Source organism: Scyliorhinus canicula, chromosome 14 (genome assembly GCF_902713615.1).
Source record: "Scyliorhinus canicula chromosome 14, sScyCan1.1, whole genome shotgun sequence".
Taxonomy (NCBI): Eukaryota; Metazoa; Chordata; class Chondrichthyes; order Carcharhiniformes; family Scyliorhinidae; genus Scyliorhinus; species Scyliorhinus canicula.
The window spans coordinates 88,426,663-88,452,469 of record NC_052159.1 but is presented as its reverse complement, the minus strand read 5'-3'; the positions used below and the strand labels follow the sequence as shown (position 1 = coordinate 88,452,469).

At 44.2% G+C, this 25,807-nt stretch overlaps 1 protein-coding gene across 1 annotated transcript in view; it reads right to left on the bottom strand.

Annotated features, from left to right (window-relative positions):
• Positions 1-24,878, bottom strand: part of LOC119977440 (beta-1,4-galactosyltransferase 3-like) — a 47,040-nt gene extending 22,162 nt beyond the window's left edge. Inside the window, exons 1-3 of the mRNA XM_038818349.1 lie at positions 24,726-24,878; positions 22,612-22,847; positions 4,588-4,778 (exon numbers count right to left, since the gene is read on the bottom strand). Of these exons, the coding sequence (XP_038674277.1) occupies positions 4,588-4,778; positions 22,612-22,809 (389 nt within the window). The 5' untranslated portion in view covers positions 22,810-22,847; positions 24,726-24,878. The remainder of the gene's footprint in view (positions 1-4,587; positions 4,779-22,611; positions 22,848-24,725) is intronic.
• Positions 24,879-25,807: the final 929 nt, after the last annotated feature.

Here is a 25,807-nt window from a genome sequence, read left to right as displayed (position 1 = left end):
GCTCAAGCTGAGTTGGATGTTAATTTGAGTCAATACCATGCTATTGCATTTCCAAAGTCAATCCCAGTTTGCAATGATTTATACTGATATTTATAGCCAAGATTATGAATAAGTGGCAGAATAAAGCAATAAATCATTTGGTAAAACTGAACGTGAGCATTATGTAAAAAAAGAGACATGCTATCAAAGTTTTTCATCGTGTATACATCCTGACAATTGCAAAACAAAAAACTTTGAAGCATGTCTTTTTTTTCAGTAATCAAGCAATTACTAGCAATACATCAAATTTTGTCTTTTCAAATCTCTACGTCTTTGGAGTTAGAACATAGAACATTACAGCGCAGTACGGGCCCTTCGGCCCTCGATGTTGCGCCGACCTGTGAAACCATCTGAAGCCTATCTGACCTACACTATTCCATTTTCATCCATATGTCTATCCAGTGACCACTTAAATGCCCTTAAAGTTGGCGAGTCTACTACTGTTGCAGGCAGGGCGTTCCACACCCCTACTACTCTCTGAGTAAAGAAACTGCCTCTGACATCTGTCCTATATCTATCACCCCTCAATTTAAAGCTATGTCCCCTTGTGTTGGTCATCACCATCCGAGGAAAAAGACTCTCACTGTCCACCCTATCTAACCCTCTGACTATCTTATATGTCTCTATTAAGTCACCTCTCAGCCTTCTCCTCTCTAACGAAAACAACCTCAATTCCCTGAGCCTTTCCTCGCAAGACCTTCCCTCCATACCAGGCAACATCCTAGTAAATCTCCTCTGAACCCTTTCCAAAGCTTCCACATCCTTCCTATAATGTGGTGACCAGAACTGCACGCAGTACTCCAGGTGCGGCCGCACCAGAGTTATGTACAGCTGCAGCATGACCTTGTGGTTCCGAAACTCAATCCCCCTGCTTATAAATGCTAGCACACCATATGCCTTCTTAACAGCCCTATTAACCTGGGTGGCAACTTTCAGGGATTTATGTACCTGGATGCCGAGATCTCTCTGTTCATCTACACTACCAAGAATCTTGCCATTAGCCCAGTACTCTGCATTCCTGTTACTCCTTCCAAAGTGAACCACCTCACACTTTTCCGCATTAAACTCCATCTGCCACCTCTCAGCCCAGCTCTGCAGCTTATCTATGTCCCTCTGTATCCTATAACATCCTTCAGCACTATCCACAACTCCACCGACCTTCGTGTCATCTGCAAATTTACTAACCCATCCTTCTACACCCTCTTCCAGGTCATTTATAAAAATGACAAACAGCAGTGGCCCCAAAACAGATCCTTGCGGTACACCACTAGTAACTGAACTCCAGGATGAACATTTGCCATCAACCACAACCCTCTGTCTTCTTTCAGCTAGCCAATTACTGATCCAAACCGCTAAATCACCTTCAATTCCATACTTCCTTATTTTCTGCAATAGCCTACCGTGGGGAACCTTATCAAACGCCTTACTGAAATCCATATACACCACATCAACAGCTTTACCCTGATCCACCTGTTTGGTCACCTTCTCAAAAACTCAATAAGGTTTGTGAGGCATGACCTACCCTTCACAAAACCGTGTTGACTATCGCTAATCAACTTGTTCTTTTCAAGATGATTATAAACCCTATCTCTTATAACCTTTTCCAACATTTTACCCACAACCAAAGTAAGGCTCACAGGTCTATAATTACCAGGGTTGTCTCTACTCCCCTTCTTGAACAAGGGGACAACATTTGCTATCCTCCAGTCTTCCGGCACTATTCCTGTCGACAAAGACGACATAAAGATCAAGGACAAAGGCTCTGCAATCTCCTCCCTGGCTTCCCAGAGAATCCTAGGATAAATCCCATCTGGCCCAGGGGACTTATCTATTTTGACATTTTCCAAAATTGCTAACACCTCCTCCTTTTGAACCTCAATTCCATCTAGCCTGGTTGACTGAACCCGAGTGTTCTCCTCGACAACATTGTCTTTCTCCAGTGTAAACACTGACGAAAAATATCCATTTAACGCTTCCCCTATCTCCTCTGATTCCACACACAACATTCCACTACTTGATTGGCCCTAATCTTACTCTAGTCATTCTTTTGTTATTGATATACCTATAGAAAGCCTTAGGGTTTTCCTTGATCCTATCCGCCAACGACTTTTCGTGTCCTCTCCTCGCCCTTCTTAACTCTCCCTTTAGGTCCTTCCTGGCTAACTTGTAACTCTCAAGTGCCCTAACTGAGCCTTCATGTCTCATCCTAACATAAGCCTTCTTCTTCCTCTTGACAAGTGCTTCAACTTCCTTAATAAACCACGGTTCCCTTGCTCGACAACCTCCTCCCTGCCTGACAGGTACATACTTATCAAGGACACGCAGTAGCTGTTCCTTGAAAAAGCTCCACATTTCGATTGTACCCATCCCCTGCAGTTTCCTTCCCCATCCTATACATCCTAAATCTTGCCGAATAGCATCATAATTGCCTTTCCCCCAGCTATAAGTCTTGCCTTGCGGTATATACCTATCCCTGCCCATTGCTAAAGTAAACATAACCGAGTTGTGATCACTATCACCAAAGTGCTCACCTACATCTAAATCTAACACCTGGCCGGGTTCATTACCCAGTACCAAATCCAATGTGGCCTCACCCCTTGTTGGCCTGTCTACATACTGTGTCAGAAAACCCTCCTGCACACACTGCACAAAAACTGACCCATCTATAGTACTCGAACTATAGTATTTCCAGTCAATATTTGGAAAGTTAAAGTCCCCCATAACAACTACCCTGTTACTCTCGCTCCTGTCGAGAATCATCTTTGCAATCCTTTCCTCTACATCTCTGGAACTATTCGGAGGTCTATAGACAACTCCCAACAGGGTGACCTCCCCTCTACTGTTCCTAACCTCGGCCCATACTACCTCAGTAGACGAGTCCTCAAGCGTCCTTTCTACCGCCGTAATACTTTCCTTGATTAACAATGCCACACCCCCCCTTTTACCAGCTTCTCTGTTCTTACAGAAACATCTAAATCCTGGAACCTGCAACAACCATTCCTGTCCCTGCTCTACCCATGTCTCCGAAATCGCCACAACATCGAGATCCCAGGTACCAACCCATGCTGCAAGCTCACCCACCTTATTCCAGATGCTCCTGGCGTTGAAGTAGACACACTTCAAACCAGCGTCCTGCTTGCTGGTGCCCTCTTTCGAACTTTTAACCCTATCCCTGACCTCACTACTCTCAACATCCTGTACACTGGGACTACAATTTAGGTTCCCATCCCCCTGCTGAATTAGTTTAAACCCCCCCGAAGAGCACTAGCAAATCTCCCCCCCCAGGATATTGGTACCCCTCTGGTTCAGGTGAAGACCATCCTGTTTGTAGATGTCCCACCTACCCCAGAATGAGCCCCAATTATCCAGGAAACCAAAACCCTCCCTCCTGCACCATCCCTGTAGCCACGTGTTCAACTCCTCTCTCTCCTTATTTCTCACTTCGCTAGCACGTGGCACGGGTAACAACCCAGAGATAACAACTCGGTTTGTTCTAGCTCTCAGCTTCCACCCTAGCTCCCTGAATTTCTGTCTCAAATCCCCATCTCTCTTCCTACCTATGTCGTTGGTACCTATGTGGACCACGACTTGGGGCTGCTCCCCCTCCCCCTTAAGGATCCCAAAAACACGATCAGAGACATCACGAACCCTGGCACCTGGGAGGCAACACACCAACCGTGAGTCTCTTTCGTTCCCACAGAACCTCCTGTCTGTTCCTCTAACTATGGAGTCCCCAATGACAAGTGCTCTGTTCCTCTTCTCCCTTCCCTTCTGAGCAACAGGGACAGACTCTGTGCCAGAGACCTGTACCCTATTGCTTACCCCTGGTAAGTCGTCCCCCGCAACAGTATCCAAAACGGTATACTTGTTATAGAGGGGAACGACCACAGGAAATCCCTGCACTGCCTGCCGGTTCCCTCTCCCTCCCCTGACGGTAACCCATCTACCTTCTTCTTTTACCTGAGGTGTGACTACCTCCCTATAACTCCTCTCAATAACCTCCTCCGCCTCCCGAATGATCCGAAGTTCATCCAGCTCCAGCTCCCTAACGCGGCTCTCGAGGAGCTGGAGTTGGGTGCACTTCCCGCAGATGTAGTCAGAAGGGACACTAGAGGTGACCCTTTCCTCCCACATTCTGCAGGAGTTGTGTGCTCAATGTGGTATTTTTTAAAGTGGTGCTATACTATTGGTTGAATCCTACTGGTGGGCAATGTGCCTCTGGAACTTTTAGCTAAATTAATTAGATTATGGGGAAAGCACAAAAATCAAATTAGACATAACATAAAATCATGATTAATTATCCCTAAAATAAAAACAATTTTATGGATGTGTTTTCTGGAGCTAAGGAATACAATCTCAAATCAGAATTGCTGAAATATACATAGCTTAAGATATTAAATATTTTTAGTGTATTTTAATTGTACAAGTGCAATGTCTGCATTTAACAAGTTCTTAAATTAGTGTCAGTCAGCTTAGCGTTTAGTTAACATATTAAAATACATCAGAATATGAAACGAAAACTTAATTAATTAGTTCTGTTTTCAATACCTGTACAAGAATTTATTCATAGCACTGGATACATGCTTGGGGTATTTCTCATTGCAGATATACAGATTGTGATCATTCTCTGGAATAAGGTCAACATCATGTAGAAACAGGCAGTCCCAGTCTTCATCCTTTAAAGCTTCCCTCACACCAACGTTAAGCAGCTTTGCCCTGTTAAAAGTACGATTTCCAGTCTGAAGAAATAATTTGTATTTTATTTAGAATTAAGACATTTAAAATATTGTATTCAGTACGCATTTTGTTAGATAGATTAGTATATAAATGCAATTTAAATAGTTATATAGAAGTCAAAAATTCAGTCTGGGATTATACAAAAAATACAGCTAGTTACCAAAATCCATCAAACTTCATGATAAATCTGCACCCATTTTATGTTGTTATCAATTTGTTTCACTGGCTACTTTTAACAAGATTGAAGGTAGTATTTAGAAAATTAACAATGTTAATTTAAAATAAGCTAAAATAAGTTAGTTACAGATTGGAACAATAAAAAGACATAACGAGAAAAACAACTATTTAAGCGGTGTGCTAAACTTGAGGCAAAACATGCAAAAGTTGTCTTTGTCAGAGTTGAAAGCAATTGTGGTGAAAGGAGGACGGATTGGGCGCTGAGGGGTGCATGAAAGGTGAAGTTGCAGCCAATAATTTTGAGGTTTCTCAAACATTTGAAACTTCATCAAATAGACAGTGATATGTTCAAAAGTCATAAACGTTAACTGTTTTTCTCTTTACAGATGCTTCCAGACCTGCTGAGTTTTTCCAGATTTTGTTTTAATTTTAGATCTCCAACATGCAGTATTTTGCTTTTATTACACTATCACCTTTCCAGTCCAGAATGGCCGAGGCTAACTTCTCACAGAACCCCTCATCTGCAAGGAGCGCCCTATCTAACCTCCAACCTCATATCCACATAATGTGGTGAACTGTCCGATATTACTATCACAGAATACCCAGCCCCCACCACCCTCCGCTCACCATTACATATCGCCCTCCCCTCCCCCAGAGTCCATCAAAATACTGACCACTTAGAAAGTCACCTCTTGTTAAGCAAGGTCGCCACCCCTCTCGATCTCTTATCAAAATTTGAATGGAACGCCTGCCCCCCCCCCCCCCCATCTCTTCTTTTGCCTTACCTGGTCCCGAACCCTCAAATGCAGCTCCAGAAAGAAGATTTATATTATGGGATTTCAAGCTCTTTGATTGAGCTCTTAACCAGACCATTTAAAACCCTCACGTTCCACATGACCATCCTGACAGGGGGTCTCTGAAGCCCCCCTCTATTAGGATCTGCCATATCCATCTCGTGAGGTGATCCAGCCAGTCCCAGACCTGCTTCGGTTCCAGGCCCACCCAAAATGGCTGCCATCATCACCCTCACCCAATCCATTCACAAAGAAACCTGCATCACCAGCATTGTACACCTCCCCAAACCCTCTCCACCCCGGCTTTCTTTCCACCACCCCTCCCCCTTGATCAATCAGCCAACCCATCCAACTTTAAAAAACACTAATCCCCCCCCCCCCCCCCCCCCACCATCCCCTTGTAAACCCTGCAAACCTAGGCATGTTACTCTGCCCCACAAATTAGACAGAACCACCCCCACACCAACGTAATCAGTGGCGCTCGTACAGATTCTCTCTGGTAACCCGAATATCCTTAGGTTCTGATGCTTGGATCGGTTCGCCTGTTTGTCTATCCTGGCCTTGAAGACTTTGTGGGCTTCCACCAACATTGATATTTCTGCCTCTAAATCATAGAATTTACAGTGCAAGTGGCCATCCGGCCCACCTAGTCTACACCGGCCCTTGGAAAGAGCACCCCACTTAAGCCCACACCTTCACCCCATCCCAGTAACCCAGCCTAACGTTTTGGATTCAGGGGCAATTTATCATAGCCAATCCAGCTAACCTGCACATCTTTGCACTGTGGGGGGAGCGCCTGGAGGAAACCCATGCGGACACGGGGAGGAAGTGAAAGCTCCACACAGATAGTCACCTCAGGCTGGAATTGAACCCAGGAACCTGGAGCTGTGAGGCAGCAGTGCTAACTGCTGTGCCACTGGAGACAATACAGTCACTGTGGTCTGAGACCGCCTTCTCCATCTCCCAAATCATCGCGCCTGCGACTCCAATCGCTGCTCCGCCCTTCCCATCAGCAAACGAAGGGGAGCTACTGTCACCTCAATTGCCTCAGACATTGCTTTGACAAAGGGTCATCTGGACTTGAAACGTTAGCTCGGTTCTCTCCCGACAGATGCTGCCAGACCTGCTGAGATTTTCCAGCATTTTCTCTTTGCCTCAGACAGGTCTTCCCATATAGCCTGCCTACCCTTCTGGAACTCACCATGATGAATTTTGTTCGCTTCAGGAGCGTCATGATCCCTTCCATGCCGTTTTACGGGTCTGAGATATAGAGCAGCAGGTCATCCGCACAGAGCAAGACTCTGTGTTCTCCGTCTCCTCTTCGGATTCCCTTCCAGCTTATTTCCGTTCTGAGGGCGATCGCCAGTGGCTCAATTGCCAATAAATCAGAGTAGGGACAGTGGGCATTCCTATCTTGTGCCTATGTGTCGCTTGACAAGCCCGCCTTGTCCTCTGCGACCATCTGTGGTACGCAGTTCTCCAGCTGCAGAGTCAGGACTTTTGCGTGTATTTTTGCATCCACATTGAGTAGCGAATTGGGTCTGTATGATCTGCATTCAGTTTGGTCTTTGTCCTTTTTGGGTATCAGCAATATGGTGGCTTGTGTTCGCATTGAAACATAGAATAAATAGGAGCAGGAGGAGGCCATTCGGCCCATCATTCGGCTCTGCCATTCATTATGATCATGGCTTGATCATCCAACTCAACAGCCTAATCCCGCTTTCCACCATATCCTTTGGTCCCCTTCGTCAGAAGTGCTATATTTAACTGCTTCTTGAAACCATACACTGTTTTGGACTCAACTACTTCCTCTGGTAATGAATTCCACAAGCTCACCACTCTCTGGGTGAAGAAATTTCTCCTTATCTTTGTCCTAAACGGTCAACCCCGAATCCTCAGACTATGACCACTGGACACATCCACCATCGGGAACATCTATCCTGCATTAACCCTGTACAGCCTGTTATAATTTTATACGTTTCTAGGAGAGCCCCCTCATTCTCCTGAACTCCAGCGAATATGATTTTACCGATTCAATCTCTCCTCGTATGTCAGTACTGCCTCCCCTTGAATCAGTCTGCTGAACCTTCACTGCACTCCCTCTAAAGCAAGAACATCTTTCCTCAGATGTGACCAGAACACCATACAATAAAACCGAAGCTGGAGGCAAGTGTCCCTTGCTGGAGAGTCTGCGAATATTTCCCGCAGGTGCGGGGCCAGTACTGCCACAACGTTTTTGTGGAAGTTGCCGGGAACCAGTCAGGTCCCGGCACCTTCCCCACCTGAATAGAGTTGATACTCTCCATGACCTCTTAAAGTCCTAGTCGTGCTTCGAGCCTCCTCTGAAATCGTTCCCAACGACTGGCATGTCATTTTGTTCCCCCTACGGTTTTGTTCCCCCCCCCATCTTGCTGCCTCCCCGTACCCCTCTTGTTGCCTACTCCCCGCCAGATGCTCCTTCCCCAGTGGGAGATGCGCTGCAGTCCCCCTCTCCCCTCCTGGCACTAGCTTTCCTGCTTGTGGTGGTCCCCCTTCTGGGGTTGGCCTGACCCCCTTCTACGCCCGCTCTGCTGGTGTCCCTCCTATCTCCACTTCACGCTCTCCTGTTCTCTGCTGCACCTGCCCCTCCTTTCTATGAACTGGTTCCCTTGGTCATAACTAGGCGATGCAATCATACACAAAATTGTTTGTTGTTTTCCCTCCGCCCCCTCTGTGCCTTCATTGTCGCTGTTTGTCTAGGCCGTTCTTTTGTACGAACTCGTCCACTTCTGCAGGGGTAGTAATGCTCCTTGTGCTGATATGTTACCCAGATCCTGGCAGGCTACAGCATCCCAAATTTGCTTTTGTATAGGGCTGATTTTGCCAGATTAAATTCTGTTCTGCGCTTTGCCAGGTCGGCCCCAATGTCCTGGTAGATTCTGATTTTATGTCCCTCCCAGTTGCAAGCCTTAATCTGTCTTGCCCAGCGAAGGATCCTTTCCCGGTCCTGGTATCTGTGCAACTTGGCAATGACTGTTCTCAGCTGATCCCCATATTCTATTCTGTGTAAAATACATTTTAGGGAAGTTGTCAAAGCATTAAAGAGTGAATCGGGCAGATTTTCTGAAATAGTACCAAGGATAAAGAACCTCAAGTGATGTGGAGAGATTGCAGAAGATGATTTTGCTTTTCTCTAAAAGCAGCAATCCCAAGAGAAGACTTCATATCAAGTATTCAAAGTTAAAATGGTTGGATAGCATCACCCTGCTATCTGGTTACCTGATTGTGAATTGGTAACCAGATCCCACAGATATAAAATAATTGGCACTTTATCTAGAAGGAAAATGGGGAGAAATCTTTGACGTTTGGCAAGATATAGAATGTACTCAGTGGTGAAAGTAGATTTGATGGGGAGAGAAACGGGGACAGCAGTTGCTGCAGTTAGCAATGGAAAAATGCTGTTTCTCTGTGAGAAAAAAGGCTTTTTTCGCGATTAGCTTCCAAATAAAATGCGGGTGGGAAGACATTCTCTGGTTCTGGTGTGGCCAGGAGAAGACATCACCAGAGTGAGACGTGCTGCTGCAGATATTCTCAGAAGACCAAGGGAAAGTATCATAGAATTTACAGTGCAGCTGGCCATTCAGCCCATAGTGACTGCACCAGCCCTTGGAAAGAGCACCCCAAATAAGCCCACATCCCTGCAACTCCGCAACCCCACCCAACCCTTTTGGACAGCAAGGGCAATTTAGCATGGCCAATCCATCTACCTGCACAATTTTTGGACCGTGGGAGGAAACCTGAGCATCCGGAGGAAACCCTCACAGACACGGGGAGAACATGCAGAATTCACACAGACAGTGACTCAAACAGGGAATCGAACCTGGGACCCTGGAGCTGTGAAGCAACAGTGCTAACCACTATGCTACCGTGTTGCCACAAAGTTGCCATGAGGGTTACTAGAAGTTACAACTTAATGCAAGGGAGAAGTGCAGCCTGCAGAAGCTGAGAGTAATTCTGGACTGATTCCTGTGAAGACTGCAATTCTGCAAAGAAAGTGTTCAGTATGAATGGGGTAGGGTTGTTAAAATGTTAATAAAAGATGGCTTTTCTGTAGTTGAGTATTAGTTGTTTTCTAAGGAATGTTTAGTTGGTATCGACTTGTTTCTTCATTGCAATAAAAGTCTTAAAATCTGAAATCTTGTTTGCTTCCTTTAAGTTGGATTTCATTTTCAATCATTTCATTTTCATCTGCATGGCTGTCAATACAGGAGCTGGCACAGATCAAGCCAAAAAGATCTTGCAGCACAAAAGGAGGCCTCTTGAGAAAAAGGTCAGCATGCTCACTTGTTACAAATTTCCAACAGCAACTTGCATTTATATGGCCTCTTTAATATGATGAAATGTCCCAAGACACTTCACCATTGCATTCTTGAACAAAATATGACACCGAGTTTGAGTAAAAGCTTGGTCAAAGCGGAAGGTTTTAAGGCATGTCCTAAAGAGGAAACATTAGGTAGACAAATGGAGGGGCACAGAGAAATAAATTCCAGAGTTTGCAGCCTAGGCAACTGAAGGCTCAGGCACCAGCAGTTATAACTAGGAATGCACAAGGGGCCAGAATTGGAGTGTGCAGATACCCGATGGCTCTAGGTTGAAGGGGATTACAGAAATAGGGAAGGGCAAGACCGTGAAGAGATTTGAAAACAAAGATGAGAATTAAAATATCAAGACACTCCTTGACAGGGAATCAATGTAATCAAAAGGGGTAATAAAGGAACAGGAATTGCTGAGTCAAGACATGTTTAGCCATTTTAGCCCCGTATCATTCTAGTCCATCTGCACCTCATCTGTTCAAAGGTGAATATATGAAAAAATAGTAACAAGTCTAGGCCATTTCATTGGTCCTGACTGTTTTGCAATTCAAATGAGCTAATGACTGATCTGTGACCCAACTCCACTACCCACCTTGCCTCAAATCAAAAATCCATCAATTTCAGATTTAAAATGATCTTATCCAACATTAATTGCCATTTGCGAAATAGCGTTCCAAACTTCCATTGTCTTTTGTTTTAACATTTAATCTGTACCCTCTCATCCTACTCCAAATAGCAAAAATAGTCTCTCCCAATCTCCCTGACCATTTCCCCCCCTTAATAGCTTGACAATTTAAATTAAACCATCTTTTAACCTTCTAAATTCAAAGGTTTACAACTCTAGTTTGTGTCATAATATACACACAAGTATATGATGGTGCACAGACAGGCATTGATTGACACACAAGATGGCCAATGAACACACAGAACACAGCAGCCAATCACCAGACAGGACACAACCACTATAAAGCCAAGGGCACTAGTTTTCCCGCTCTCTGGGGATCCAGCCTCTGAGACAGTCAGAGCCCGTGAGCAACTAGAACATACACCATGTGGTAGTAAGATAGTCTGGTCAGGTTAGCCTCAGATCGCCAGTCAACTCCGCATAGTGTCAACCCACAGTTTAATTATGTATAATAGTTAAGAGTTCAATAAAATAGAGTTGTATTTCTTCAAGTGTTGGAAGCCTGTCTCTCTCACTGCTGCAGTAAACTCAGTCCTCGCAGACCCAGTTTACCCAACACATCAGTTTGTTTCATCTTTGGTTGTCATTTAATCCAGGTATCATTCTGGTAAATCTACACTGCACTCCCTTCAAGGTCAATGTTTCCTTCCCAAGGTGCGATAGCCAGAACTGCTCTCAAATACTTCAGATGTGACCTAACCAGAGCTTTGTCTAACTGAAACCAGACTTGAACCCACTTATATTCTAGTCCTCTAGATACAACGGTCATCATCCCATATAGAACATAGAACAGTACAGCACAGAACAGGCCCTTCGGCCCAATACCCGTAACCCAACAACCCCCCTCTTAACCTTACTTTTATTAGGACACTACGGGCAATTTAGCATGGCCAATCCACCTAACCCGCTAATATGCTTTTCTGATTACTTTCTGTACCTGTTCATGTCACTTAAATGCTTAAAGTACCTGGATTCCACCCGACCATCCCCCACACCGTAGAACTCCTACAGCGCAGAAACTGGCCATTCGCCCCACTGAGTCTGCACCAACCACCGAGTCTGCACCAACCCTCTGAAAGAGAACCCCACCTCAACCCACTTCCCTATTGCCGTAACCCCACCTAACCTGTGCATCTTTGGACACTAAGGGGCAAATTAGCATGGCTAATCAAACTAACCTGCACCCTTTAGACTGTAGGAGGAAGCCGGAGCATCTGGAGGAAACCCACGCAAACACGGGAGAAAGTGCAAACTCCAAAAAGACAGTCACCCAAGGCCGGAATTGAAGCCGGGTCCCTGGCACTGAGAGGCAGGAGTGCTAATCACTGTGCCACCCTGCCAAAGTCTTTTTGGACTGCCACCATTTCCAATTTTTCATCAATTAGAATGTATCCTCTCCTATCCCTTAAGGTCTAATGTGGATGACCTCACATTTGTCTACATGGAAAATACTTGCCATAGCTTTGCCCGTTCACTTAATCTATCATATTGCTTGATAATTTAATTTTTAAATTTTCTTCTTTATGACATCGACAAATATGAATGTGGCTTTCTATTCCAGCTAAATCATTAATGAATGCAGTCAAACAATGAAGCCCAACAGGCATCTTTACAAGACACCATTACACACAACCTGCTAATTAGAGTACCTGTCAATTATCCCTGCTTGATCTCTTCCTGCTCAGCCCATTTCCTAACTAGGTCAATAATTTGCTTTAAATTCCAAGAACTTCAGCAGTTTCAGGTACTTTATTAAATCCTTCTGGAAGCACCTTTAATAACTTGCATAGGTACTTAATTGTTAACTGCTCAAAAAAATATTTTGTCAAATTCATCGGGTTACGCTTACCCGAATAAATATATTCTGCTTGCTAATCAGCTGAGATTAAGAACAGGGTCGTATGCATGGATATTCAAGAGGAATTCTAGGCCACCAGCAGAATTGTATTCAACCATAACTGTAGTCTCGTGACTTGTCATGTCCCTCACTCTACCACCATAATGCCAGGGATGAACCTTGGCTCAATAAGTGCAGGAGAGCATGGAAGGTGCACCACCAGGCATTATCATAAGAGTGTCCCTTTAAGAAATATTTATACTATCACATGGCTTCAGTGATATCATTGTGGGGGTGGAGCTGGGCTGTGGTTCTGGCTTTACTTTCATTTTGAGCTGGAAGCTAGCGGTGGCTCTGAGTTTTACTTTCGGTTGACACTGTTGGAAGCTGGATTCAGAAAAAGAAGCATCTCCTCTCTCTCTGTATGTTAAGAGGTGTCCAGATCACTTGATAATTTAAAAGTGATAACTGTTTTCTGTAAATAATTCAAACCTACTGTTTTGTTGAAAGAATTTTCCTAGTTTTATTGATGTTGTTATCAAGCTGAAACAGCAGAAAGGGAAGTTAATAAGGCTTATTATAAATATACAGAACTGTAGCTGTGTGGGGAATTTATGTTTGTAGTTGATCAAAATTGCTTACTGTGTGTGTTTATAAAATGCTAACTGAATTTGTAGAATAAACTTTGTTTTGTTTAAAAGTGCTTCAGGCTTCTGTTAAAATAACACTTGAAAAGTGGCCCTTGTGCTCCTCGTAACCAAAATTAAAAACAGTTGTAGGTCAGGTAAACTCCCTGTTATACTTTGGAGTTCTCCAAACCCTGGCCCATAATAGGCATACCTAAACATTATGTGCCAACTTTGTGAAGCTGACACAGGACTTCATGGTAAACAGTAGAAATAGTATGTGACAAGACAGAATGAAACAAACCCGCAACACTCCTATCAGATCAGACCTTTCCCACCAGTCAAGAATGGTGATGGCCAAATAACTAACCAAAGGGGGAGTTACACAAACATTCCCATCCTCATTGATGGGGGACCCAGCACAATAGTGCTAAAGGCACAGCTGAAGAATTTACAACTATCTTCAATCACATAATGAGTCAGTCATTTCTGCCTTCCCCTGAAGTCTCCAGCATCACTGATGCCAGTCTTCAGCCAACTCAACTCACTCCACAAGATAAAGAAATGGTCACACAGAACAAAGGCTATGGGCCCCAGTGACAACCTAGTTGTACTGAAGATGTGCTACAGAACTCGTCAACTGCCTGGCAAAGCTCTTCCAGAATAGCTACAACATTATTACCAGATAAGGTAGAAAATGCTCAGGTATCTATTGTCCACCAAAAGGACACAACCAATCTGACTAATTACTGCCGTCAGCCCACTTCCAATCAGCAAATTACATACAGTAGTATTGACAGTGCTAACAAGTAGCACTTACTCAGCAATAACTTTGTTACTGAAACTCAATTTAGATTTTGCCAGGGTAATGTAACTCCAGATCTCATTACAGCCTTGGTCCAAACATAGGAGAACTGAACTCAAGAGGTGACATCAAGGCAGCACATTGATTGGAGTCATACCTAGAAAGAGGAAGATGGTTGCAGTTTTTGGATGCCAATCACCTTAGCCACAGGTCATCACTACAGGAGTACAACCATCTTCAGCTGCTTTATTAATGGCCTTTCCACCATCATAAGGTCAGAAATGAGGATGTTTACTGATGATCACAGTGTTCAAGAACTGTTGACGTCACCCAAGATTGTGAAGCAATCTACCCACATACAAGATTATTCTTCAAACTTGGGCTGTGTGGATTGCATGTCACTTGCCACTTAAATGCAACGCAATGACCAATTCCAAGTAAGAATCTAAACATCGCCCACTGACATTCAATGGTATTATCATTGCTGTATCCTTCACCAAATGGGTTACTAACATTGACAAGAGGCTGGCTGGACCAGCCATATAAATAATGTGCTACAAAAGTAGGTCAGAGGCTGAACTTAAGCAATGAGTAACACATTTTCTGACTCCACAAAACCTGTTCACAAATTATAGGACGAGTCAGAAGTGCGATCAAATACTCCCCTCCCCAGTTGGCTAGTTCAGCACATCCTCCAAAATACACAAGAATATGGGTACGATCCAGGACAAATCAGCCTACTTGATCAGCACCCCATCCAACATCTTAAACATTTACTCTGTCTATCACAATAGCAGCAGTGTATACCAGCTACAAGATGCGATGCAACAACTAACAAAGATTTTTTTGAAAGCACCTTCCAAACTTGACCGCCGCCACCTAATGGAACAAGAGCAGCAAACAAAAGGAACATCTGCAAATTCCACATTTTGCTATCTCATCTTTATGCTACTGTTAGTATTTCTACAGTCCTTAATGCCACCATTGAGACCTCCTTTGTCTTCTGTCCATAGCATCTTTGCTCTATGCTGAACTTCTATTCTGCCCTAATGGTCTCCAACTATATAATTCATTACATTTCTATCCCTCTTGCGTACTCCAGAAGAGTAATATGGACTTGAAACATTAACTTAGTTTTTCTCTCTCCACTGATGCTGCCAGACCTGTTGGGTTTATCCAGCATTTTCTGTGTTTATTTCAGATTTCCAGCATCCATAGTATTTCGTTTTTATTAATATTTCACATGCACACATCACATTATCAAGACAATAGGCATTAGGCTAACTAGTCGATAATTCCCTGGTTTCTCTCTGCCACCTCTCAAGCTGAGTCTTGTACGCAATATTCCATCTAAAAACTGTTCCTGAATTGAGAACTCTGGAAGATTGTAGTCAAGGCATTTGCAATGTTCTTATGTGTATTTTAAAAATCTCTGCAAGGGGAAGTACCTGACCCCAGAGATTATTTGTTCTTTAGTGCCATTAATTTCTCCATTACTGTTATCTGATTTACACCAATTTTGTTGATCCAAGGATGCAACTCCTGTCATCCCCACCCTCCACCAGTGCAGATACACACCTTGGTGGGGCATGTTAGAGGACAGGATTCTGGGGCACAATTGGGTGAGCACCACACCACTGATGAATGCACATCTGATGGAGGCAGGAACCCCCAGGTGAGACAGTAGTCGGAGGGCTGCTGGATCGCTCAGCCCAGCTTGATGGGGAGTCTCTGGAACATTGTTACCCGGAGCTGATGGAGACGATAGGGAGTGGCCAGGACATTCAGAGGGAGAACGCAGCATCACTCCAGCAGATACATAGCCGACTGGAGGAGTCCAGAGACTACAGGTGCAGGCAATGGCACCGGCAATGAGTGGTACTAAGGCCAACACTGCTAGGGTGGCAACTGCTGAGGAGAGCCTGGTGCACAACGTCGCCACCATTAGAGAAGGTGTCCAAGGTATCGTTCAATCTGTGACGGCTGTGGCCGAGGGTCTCGACAGAATGTCTGCCTGGGGGATGTCACCCAGTACCAGGTTGACCTTAATGAGGTTCTGCGGGACATGTCCCGCTCTCAGATGGGAATGGCTGAAGCGCTGTGAGTTTGTCAGAGTTGCAGGTGGGCATTGCTGAGGCACTGCAGAGCATGTCCTAGTCACTGAGAATCATCACCGAGGGTGTCAACACCATGGTGCAGATATTGGGGATCCACCAGGGCTGGCAGAGCCAGATGATGCAGGGGCAGCCAGAGCTCAAACCAGTTGCCCCTCCGTCCCAAGGTGGCCCCCATGGCCCTATGGGCACCGACCAGGAGGAGGAAGCGCTGAGTGCCAACCCGGACCCATCCCATGGGGCAGCGACAGTGGCTACCAGCTCTTCCAAGTTCCACCCCTCTGATGAGGCCGCGTCTCGGGGTCAGCATACAGGACAGGGCAGAAGGGCTATGCATGTGCCATCGACAGGTGAGCCGGGGCCCTCTGGCCCCAGAGCCCCCGGAAAATGCCCCCCAGATGATGGACCAGGTCACAGCCTAGGTGAAGCAGGCGAGTAGGAGGGCCCTACAGCATCCAGCTGGACCTCGGGTTCCTCCCTAGCCTCATCCTCCAGCCCCCGCTGATCCAGCGCCTCATCATCTTTCTCATCCCCCTCCTCGTTTCGTTTGAGCGAGAGTGCACTGAGGCTGGAAGATCGCGTCCAGAGTTAATCTTTCAGGTCGGTGATTTTTTATCAGAATTGGTGTGAAAACAACGATGGGAATTAGAAAAAGATGACGTCAAGATAGGTATTCCTGGAAGAAAGGAGTGTAAGGTCCTATAGTGTATTTGTGCCCAAGCAGTTTACTAGTTAGCTTTAGAAAAAGCCAGATGGCCTTCTCCTTATGAATCTTTGAAACAGTATTCCGACCAAATTGTTAATTTTCTGATTTCTGTTAAGTATCTCACTTGAATGGGTGGCATGTGGCACAGTGGTTAGCACTGCTGCCTATGGCGCTGAGGACCCGGATTCGAATCCCGGTCCTGGGTCACTGTCCAATTGGAGTTTGCAAATTCTCCCCGTGTCTGCGTGGGTTTCACCCCCACAACCCAAAAAGATGCGCAAATTAGGTGGATTGGCAACACTAAAATTGCCCCTTAATTGGAAAAAAAGAATTGGGTCCTCTAAATTTAAAAAAAAGTATCCCACTTGAGTTACTGGAGGTGTAAGTCAAAGGTGTATAGAAGGAAATTTGAGATGAGAAGTTCATTACAGAGTACAAGTAATTGTGTTCATTGTACATTTAACATCTTTAATCTAAGGGACCATTTAGGAAATAATGCAGCCATTAGTAATAAAGTTTTGTTTTTGTGTAATAAAATTTTAGTGAACACAGGCTTCATTATTTTAGTAAATATCTGGGTTTTTAATGTTATCTACCTCTACCGAGATCGAAGATCTTAAATTGTCCATCACTGCCCAAATGTTTCAAGACTACAGAATTTTGATCTGATCAAATGATTATTTAGCTCTATCACATACTGCTTCATAGTTTTAAAAATATTTTATTCAGGAATTTGCATAAACAAACAAACTAAATGAAAGTACTAAAATTATACAGCATAATAAATAACCAACACCCACCCCCCCCACCATACTCCATCCTCCCTCTCCCCCACCCCCTTCTTCTGACACCTCAATCCTCCTTGAAGAAGTCAATGAATGGCTTCCACCTGCGAGCAAGTCCATCAACTGACGCCGTCAGGATGGACTTTTGCCAACCTCAGACACTCTGCCAGGTTACACACCCACACACCCTGCTTTCAGCGACTCCAAGTCCCTCCACCCAAGCAAAATCCGTCTCCAAAACATCTTCGACTCTAGACTTCTGGGTCTTCCGACACTCCAAATATCGCTACCTCTGGACTCGGGACCACCTTCACCCTCAGCTCCTCAGACATTACATCCTCAAACCCCTGCCAGAATCCCATTATCTTCAGACATGCCCAACACATGTGGACTCGCGGGTCTCCCCGCACACACCAGTCCTCTATTCTCTCAAAGAACCTACTCATCCTCGCCACCATCATATGCGCCCGGTGAAGTACTTTAACCTGAATGAGGCTTAGCCTCGCACATGACAGGGACACATTCACCTTCCAGAGCCTCCTGCCAGGGGCCACTGACAGCTAGCGACACCAATGACAAGATAGCAACCCTGAAAGAGCTCACGAAAAGTTCCAATTACCCAAAGGGTACGAGACAAGGTGCAAACAAGTACTGAACTTCCTCCGTAGGGAAATGACGGCTTACCCCCAGATACTGAGACACTCGCTGCTTGAGGAACTGTTGGATGTGGGTGACCTAGGAAAGGAGAACTGTGGGGACCTATATGGGCGACTGTTGGAGGAGGTACGATTCCACCCCCTGGACGAGACAAGAGAGAAACGGGAGGAGGAACTGGGCATAGAATCATAGAATTTACACGCAGAAGGAAGCCATCCGGACCATCAAGTTTGCATCGGCGCTTGGAGAAGGCACCCTAATTAAGCCCACATAACTCCATACCCTATCTAACCTTTTTTGGACAGTAAGGGCAATTTAACATGGCCAGTCTACCTAACCTGCACATCTTTGTACTGTGGTGGAAACCGGAGTATCCGGAGGAAACCCATGCAGACCCGATGAGAATGCGCAAACTCTGCGCAGACAGTGACACCCAAGCCAAGAATCTATCCTGGGACACTGGAGCAGTGAAGCAACTGTGCTAACCACTGTGCTACCACGCCATGCATAGAAGTAAGGGGCTGAGGGAATCTAGATCAAAGCACTACATAAGGCGAGCTCGACCTCCACCTGCAGAGCTGGGCTTAGTGCAGCTAAAGGTGATGCACAGAGCACAGCTACCCAGAACTTGAATGAACGGGTTCTTCCAGGAAGTGGGCGACAAATGTGAACAGAGCCAGGGAGGCCCGGCCAACCATACCAACATGTTCTGGGCTTGCTCCAGACTGGTGGGGTTCTGGACAACCTTCTTCGAGGCAAGGTCCAAGGTTGTGGGGATGAGGGTGGAGGCAAGCACAAAGGTGCCAGTCTTTGGGATATCAGGCCAACCAGAACTCTTTATGGGGAGGGGGGGCAGACACCCTAGCCTTTGCTTCTCTAATTGAGCAAAGAATCCCGATTGGCTGGCAATCGGTGGCAGCACCCAAAGCAGCAGACTGGCTGGCCGACCTGTTGGAATTCCTCCAACTGGAGACGATCAAAATTCGCCATCCGCAGGTCAGAGGGGTTCCACAAGTCGTTGAAGCTGTTCACCAACTTGTTCCAACACTTGTTTGTAGCTATCAGCCAGTAAGGGATGGGAGATGCACAGTAGAGACACTGAGCATGGCGGGGGAGCTGACAAAGGCCCAGGGAAAAAATAGCCACGGGCACAACCGCACGAGACGGGGCATGAGGGCAAGCGGAGTGCCAAGGGAAGCAGCAGCAGCAACACTCAGGGCTACTCACGCTCAGGCCAAGATCAGGAAGGATAGCTGAGGCAGAACAACCGCATGGGGCCCATGGCCACAGAAGGGGGAGAAATAAGTAGTTATGTATAGTGATCCGTGTGCTTGTATGTTCTCTCATTGTACTTCAATCTATATTTGTCGTGTAATGTCCAGTTTCCCTTATGCGTGGCTATGAAACCTGTAAACCAATGGTACAAATTGAAATATGTAACATGAAAACATTTAAAAAACCCAAAGACTGTGTGTAGGCATTGGGGCTGCAATGCTGGAAGAGCGGATCTTGCCTGAGCAAGGTACTAGCTGTCAGAGTCACTGCCTGCCAAGAGAAGCTGCTATGTGCTCTCTGTTCTGCACTTATTCCCCAGCTGGCAGAGGCTCACTCAGCCTCAGTCCTGGGGTATCCACATATAATTGTCCAGGCCCAACTTCAATTGGGGCAGGATTGCATTGTGGAATGGCTGCAATGGTGGGCAGCAGCCCAGATTGTATTTTATGACCTTCTCCTTCACACCCCAGTAGAATCTGGAGATAGTACAGCATTATCTGTGGTTCTGTTTGATAAATTTCTGTCTTAAAACTTGGTATTTCAATCTGACATCTTTTTACTATAAATTGAGAGTACCCAATCATTTTGTTTTCAATTGGAGAGATATTGGAAGAGGCAAGCAGAAACTGAAAGCTTAGCTGGCCAAGAGGACCCAGAGAAAACAGGGCCAGGGTTTAGAGAACCCCAAAGTGTATCATGGAGTTCCCCAACCCACAACTTTTAATCGATTGTGGTATGGGGAGCACACAGCCCACTCTTCAGGTGTGATACAGCAGAAATTGAAAAGTATATTGTAAAAGCAAAACAATGTTTATTCTATGAACTCAAGTTAACATTTTTAAAACAGTGAACATCTTAGCAACCATCAATTCAAATACAACCCCCAAAGAATACAACACTAGGTAATCCTTAATAACTTCCCAAACAATATCCAGAAGATAGAAGAAACACCTTTCAACAGAAGCACATTAGGTTTACATTGATTACTGAGAACATTTCTAATTCTGAATTCACCAAATGATCAAGAGATAGTCTTTTGATGGCAGAGAGAACACCAGTACACCTGCTTGGTCTGGCTTCATCGCCAACACTGAAAACGAAACTAAAACACACCCTGCAGCCTGTTCAAAACAAAAGTAAAAAGCTGACAGAGCCCAGCTCCACCCACTCTCTGACATCGCTGCAGTAATAAACACCCATTTCTTCAAGGTACTCTCACTACAGATATTTATATACACACCCATTTCTTAAAGGTACTCTCACATGACAAATGTTAATGTTAACCTGCTGAGACCGATATATGTTAGTTATCCAAACGTATGAAGGAATATGTAGTAAAGACAGGGTATATGGAGCTGTAATCCCATTATGCCAGAACAAGTTCAAAAGGGCAAAATGGCCTTCTTTGATTCCTATTCAGCCTATGCCCCAAATGTGTTCTTTCAGAACAAATTTTCAATCTTGGTGCACTCAAGCAAGCCCCATGTGACCAAAATGATCAGAAGGCATTTATTGCTGAGTTTGAAACCCTAAACAGAAAGGCTGATAGCTAGTGAGAATCTCTTAGCCATCAAATTTTTCAAAAGCTATTTATTTATTTCAAAACAGAAAATAATGGACAATCTCAGCACATCTAACAGCAGCTGGAGAGAGAAGGGAGCTGATGTTTAGAGTCTGATAACTTTTTGTCAATATCAACTTTACACAGCTGTAATGTTACCCAGAAACATTGAAGTTGAGTGTTCTGGCAAATTCACTTAAGTGGGGCAGCACGGTGGCGCAGTAGATAGCACTGCTTCCTCACAGCGCCAAGGTCCCAGGTTCGATCCCGGCTCTGGGTCACTGTCCATGTGGAATTTGCACATTCACCCCACGTTTGTGTGGGTTTCGCCCCCACAACCCAAAAATGTGCAGGCTAGGTGGATTGGCCATGCTAAATTGCCCCTTCATTAGAAAAAAATTGAATTGGGTCCTCTAAATTTATTTTAAAAAATAAAAATTCACTTAAGTGTCCACTAACTCAACGAATGAAGAGGAAAGCACAGGCTGAAAAAGCAAACTCATAAGGCCCGAGACCCAATCCTAAATAAGCCATATGAGCAGCATGCTGGCCATTTCTGAGCCAAAACAGACCCCAAACTAATTTCGCCCCACTCCCATTTCAATGACATGTCCAGGCAGGGTCCTACGACCAGCACAATATATATACTAAACCTAACAGCAATTTAAATGTTTTGATACGTTTTTGCCAATTAAATACCTTCACCTGCACCATTGTTTTGCCGCTGAAGTGAAAGTGACCAAAAATACTAGCATAAATCCAAATTGCTCATGATAATTTAGCTCCATTATGTCACTGTCAATCGGTTCTGTTTCAGTGCCAATCTCGGAAAATTATGGTACACTGAATAAGTCTGTAACTTGCATCATTATTTGAAGGAACTGCTTTTGGTGGAAAATGAAATAAATGCTATGAATGGGCGAGTATCTAGGAATTTCTGGGCCAATTTTAATTTCTGCCACTCGAGCTACAGTTGGTTACCACATTAACTGCAATCTCTGGTGGTAGGAAAGACCAGCTTATTAAAGACAAAGAATGGAACAGAACAAAAGATTACACCTGTGATCTGGCTATATGCCGGCTAATACAATCATAAGCAATGGGCTCAATCACTGATGGTTTTAAAATTAGGGCTACTCATAGCTGAATTGTGACATTAGATCCTATGGGACTGTACGTATAGACGCAACAAAACCACAACTCCGTTATCAAAATAGCTATGTTTCTAAGGATAAAAATCATATGAATCAAATTCTGATGCATACAGCATTCATCCCAACAGATCAACTTGTCTCTGAGCAAGATCAATACATTTGCACTTTAGATTCATAAATAATGGTGGCATTTTGAATGAATCGTGAAAGATTTTAAAGCAGACTAACAATAAAACTAGTAATAATTTAAACACAAACGCACAGCCAAAATCAATTAATAATGTTGGCAAATTATTAAGTTAATTACCTGATGGATGACATATATTGCATATTGAAGTTGTTGGCGCTGCAAGAATGGATGAAGGTAATATAGAAGATGGCGCAAATGTGGCTCCCTGTTTCGATGAGGTACAAGGATTGCTGTTTTATATTGAGCTTTGCAGTGTGGGGGAGTGTACCGTCCACCAGCTTGAACGTATGGATTTTTTCTTGCAATTTTGCTCATAACTGGAATTTTCTGAAAGCTGATAGTCAGTGGTCCAACTGTAAATGTTGACAGCAGGTCAGTCTAATGTACATGCTTAAAATAATAGACATAAAAAACATCCTCAATTATAGCAGGACTATAATTCTCTTTACATTTAAAACGCAACAGTAGAAGAAAAATTGACGTCCAAAGCCAAAGACTTATCTTGCTTAAGTCCTTTAAGAGATTTCAGCAGAATAAGTTCAACTGTAAACTGAATTTTTTGGCAGCTTTTTAATTTATGTAGTGCTATAAAAGTATATAGCTTACTAGGAAATTGGAGGAGTTGTACTGGAATACCATGCTGAACAAAACACTTTGAATATTGCAACCAAAACATTTTTATAGGTCAGGGAGCAGCTTGCCAGCAGAAATAAGCACCCCGACCTCTTGTAAGATCATATGCCACAATATCAAAACTGTGTCACAGAATTATGAGTTACGGGTTTGCAACCACAATCATACATCAAAAGAGGGAGAACCACATTCCATTGAAAACCAGGTTTGACTGCTCCGCACAAATGCACACCCATTTGTTTTCAATCTAGCAACAATAATGCCTACAGATCAAATATTTAATGTTTCAGAAGCATTTTGGGATATCTTGGTAACATGAAAAATACTTTATAAATACAAATTAGAAGTTATATTTCTGAAAAGAGAGGCATGTTGAAGTTTTTCATCTTGCGCTCTTCCGAACAACTGCAAAAACACCAAACAACCAAAACAATTTATACTAATGGAGCAAAGGTTACTGATTCGTTGGCAAGTCGACTCAGGTTGGCAGAGGCATTGCCATGAAGAAAGCAATAAGGCCAAAAGGTTTCCCAAGCCTCTGGATAATTCAAAAATAGGCTTGAACCTATAGGCTCTTATTTGTTTGCAGATAAAGTGCCCCTGTATATAAACAGAATGGGTCCCTGCAAATGAATCATGTTACAAACTCAAGCGATCATCTTAAATTGTTGTTTGCGCGTCTATATGAACACTCAGGATTGTTCAACAAGTACAATCAAATCATAATCTCATTTAACAGTAGCTGCTTTGCTTTGATTTTTCAAACTCTCTAACAGCATTGTAGATGTACTTATGCCACAGGGACTGCAGCAGTTTAAGAAAGCAGCTTACCACCACCTTCTCATGGGCAATTAGGATGGACAATAAATACTGGTCTAAACAGCGGCACCCACATTCCAGGAATTAATTTTAAAAAGCACAGGCTGGTTGAGTACTGTCTCAATTTTGCCTATTATAAACAACCAGATGTGCTGTTTAATCAGACAATCGTTGGGACATACAACCTTTGTACTTAGCATTGCACTGGCACTGAAATTCATAAATTACATTGCTCAATTGTGTAGTAGGTAGACTAACACTATCTAGATTTGTCATCAGTTCTAAAAGACATCGAGGAGAGGGACATTTTGTTCATAACTGATTCTACAACACAGTATTGTTTTGATGTCTCTCAGGACAGATTTCAGTCTAGAAACCTTTTCAATAAGTCATATTAGAACCATAAACATGGAAAAAAATGTTCTAAAAGAATCAAAAATAAATTTCTATATTCAGGAGTTCTCAACAGTGGAACAGCTCGAGTGATCACAATATTTTGGAGCTGACATTGCAAAAACCTTTTGGAATGATAGAATCACTGACTGTTGTATGCACAAGCAACTCTAGATTTACATCTCCAGTCAAAAGGAAAGTGAAATTAAACTTCAAGAGGGCCACAGACAACCCATCATGTCTACCTTTCCATGGATTTAGAAAGGAAAGGCTAGCGCATAACGCGCAGTGATTTTATTTCATTTTCCTTATTTTTCTAAAGCAATTGTAATATTTGACAGAGTTAGTTATCATGGGAGCTGGTGGGGCTTATGCTGAAAACATACCTGACAATTATATCTGTGGGAAGTGTATCCAACTGCACATGCAGACTGATCGAAAGGATCCGTTTGAGGAGTAGCTTGAGGTACTAAGAAGCAAAAAAATTGCAGAAAGTGTCATAGATAGAAGCTATAGAGATGTGGTCACACCCAAGGTACAGGAAGAAAGAAGATGACAGCAAGATGGGGCAGGCAGACGGTGTAGGAGACCCTGTGGCTGTGTCCCTCGCCAACAAGCATGCCCTTTTGGATACTGATGAAGGCGATGGCCCATCAGGTGACAGCAGCAGCAGTAGCCAGAGCGGTAGCACCATAGCTGGCCCTACTGTACAAAGGAGGGGGCAAAGCATAATAGAGCAATACTAATTGGGGATTCTATAGTCATGGGCACAGATAGGCACTTCTGTGGTCACGAAAGAGACTCCAGGATGGTGTATTGCATGGAATGGGGGGATAAGGGGTTTGGAGGCCTTGGGCGGGGGCCACCATGCTAGCTGGGCAGGCTAGTTAATGGCAGTGGGGAAGAGTTGTCAGGAGGTAGGCGTAGGGGAGGGGGATGGGGTTGTTGATTTGCTTAAGAGATGGGGTGAGTTGCGACAGGGGTGTGGTATTTTCAATCTCCTGCCTTCTCCCCATAACCCCTGATCCCCTTATTAATCAAAAATCTATCTACCTCAGTCTTAAAGACACTCAGTGATTTGGCCTCCACAGCCTTCTGTGGCAAAGAGTTCCACAGATTCACCACCCTCTGGCTGAAGAAATTCCTCCTCATCTCTGTTTTAAAGGATCATCCTTTTAGTCTGCGATTGTGCCCTCTGGTTCGAGATTTTCCTACTAGTGGAAACATCCTCTCCACGTCCACTATCTAAGCCTCGCAGTATCCTGTAAGATTCAATAAGATCCCCCCCCACATCCTTCTAAACTCCAACGAGTACAGACCCAGAGTCCTCAACCGTTCCTCATACAACAAGTTCTTCATTCCAGGGATCAATCTTGTGAACCTCCTCTGGACCCTTTCCAAGGCCAGCACATCCTTCTTTAGATATGGGGCCCAAAACTGCTCATAATACTCCAAATGGGGTCTGACC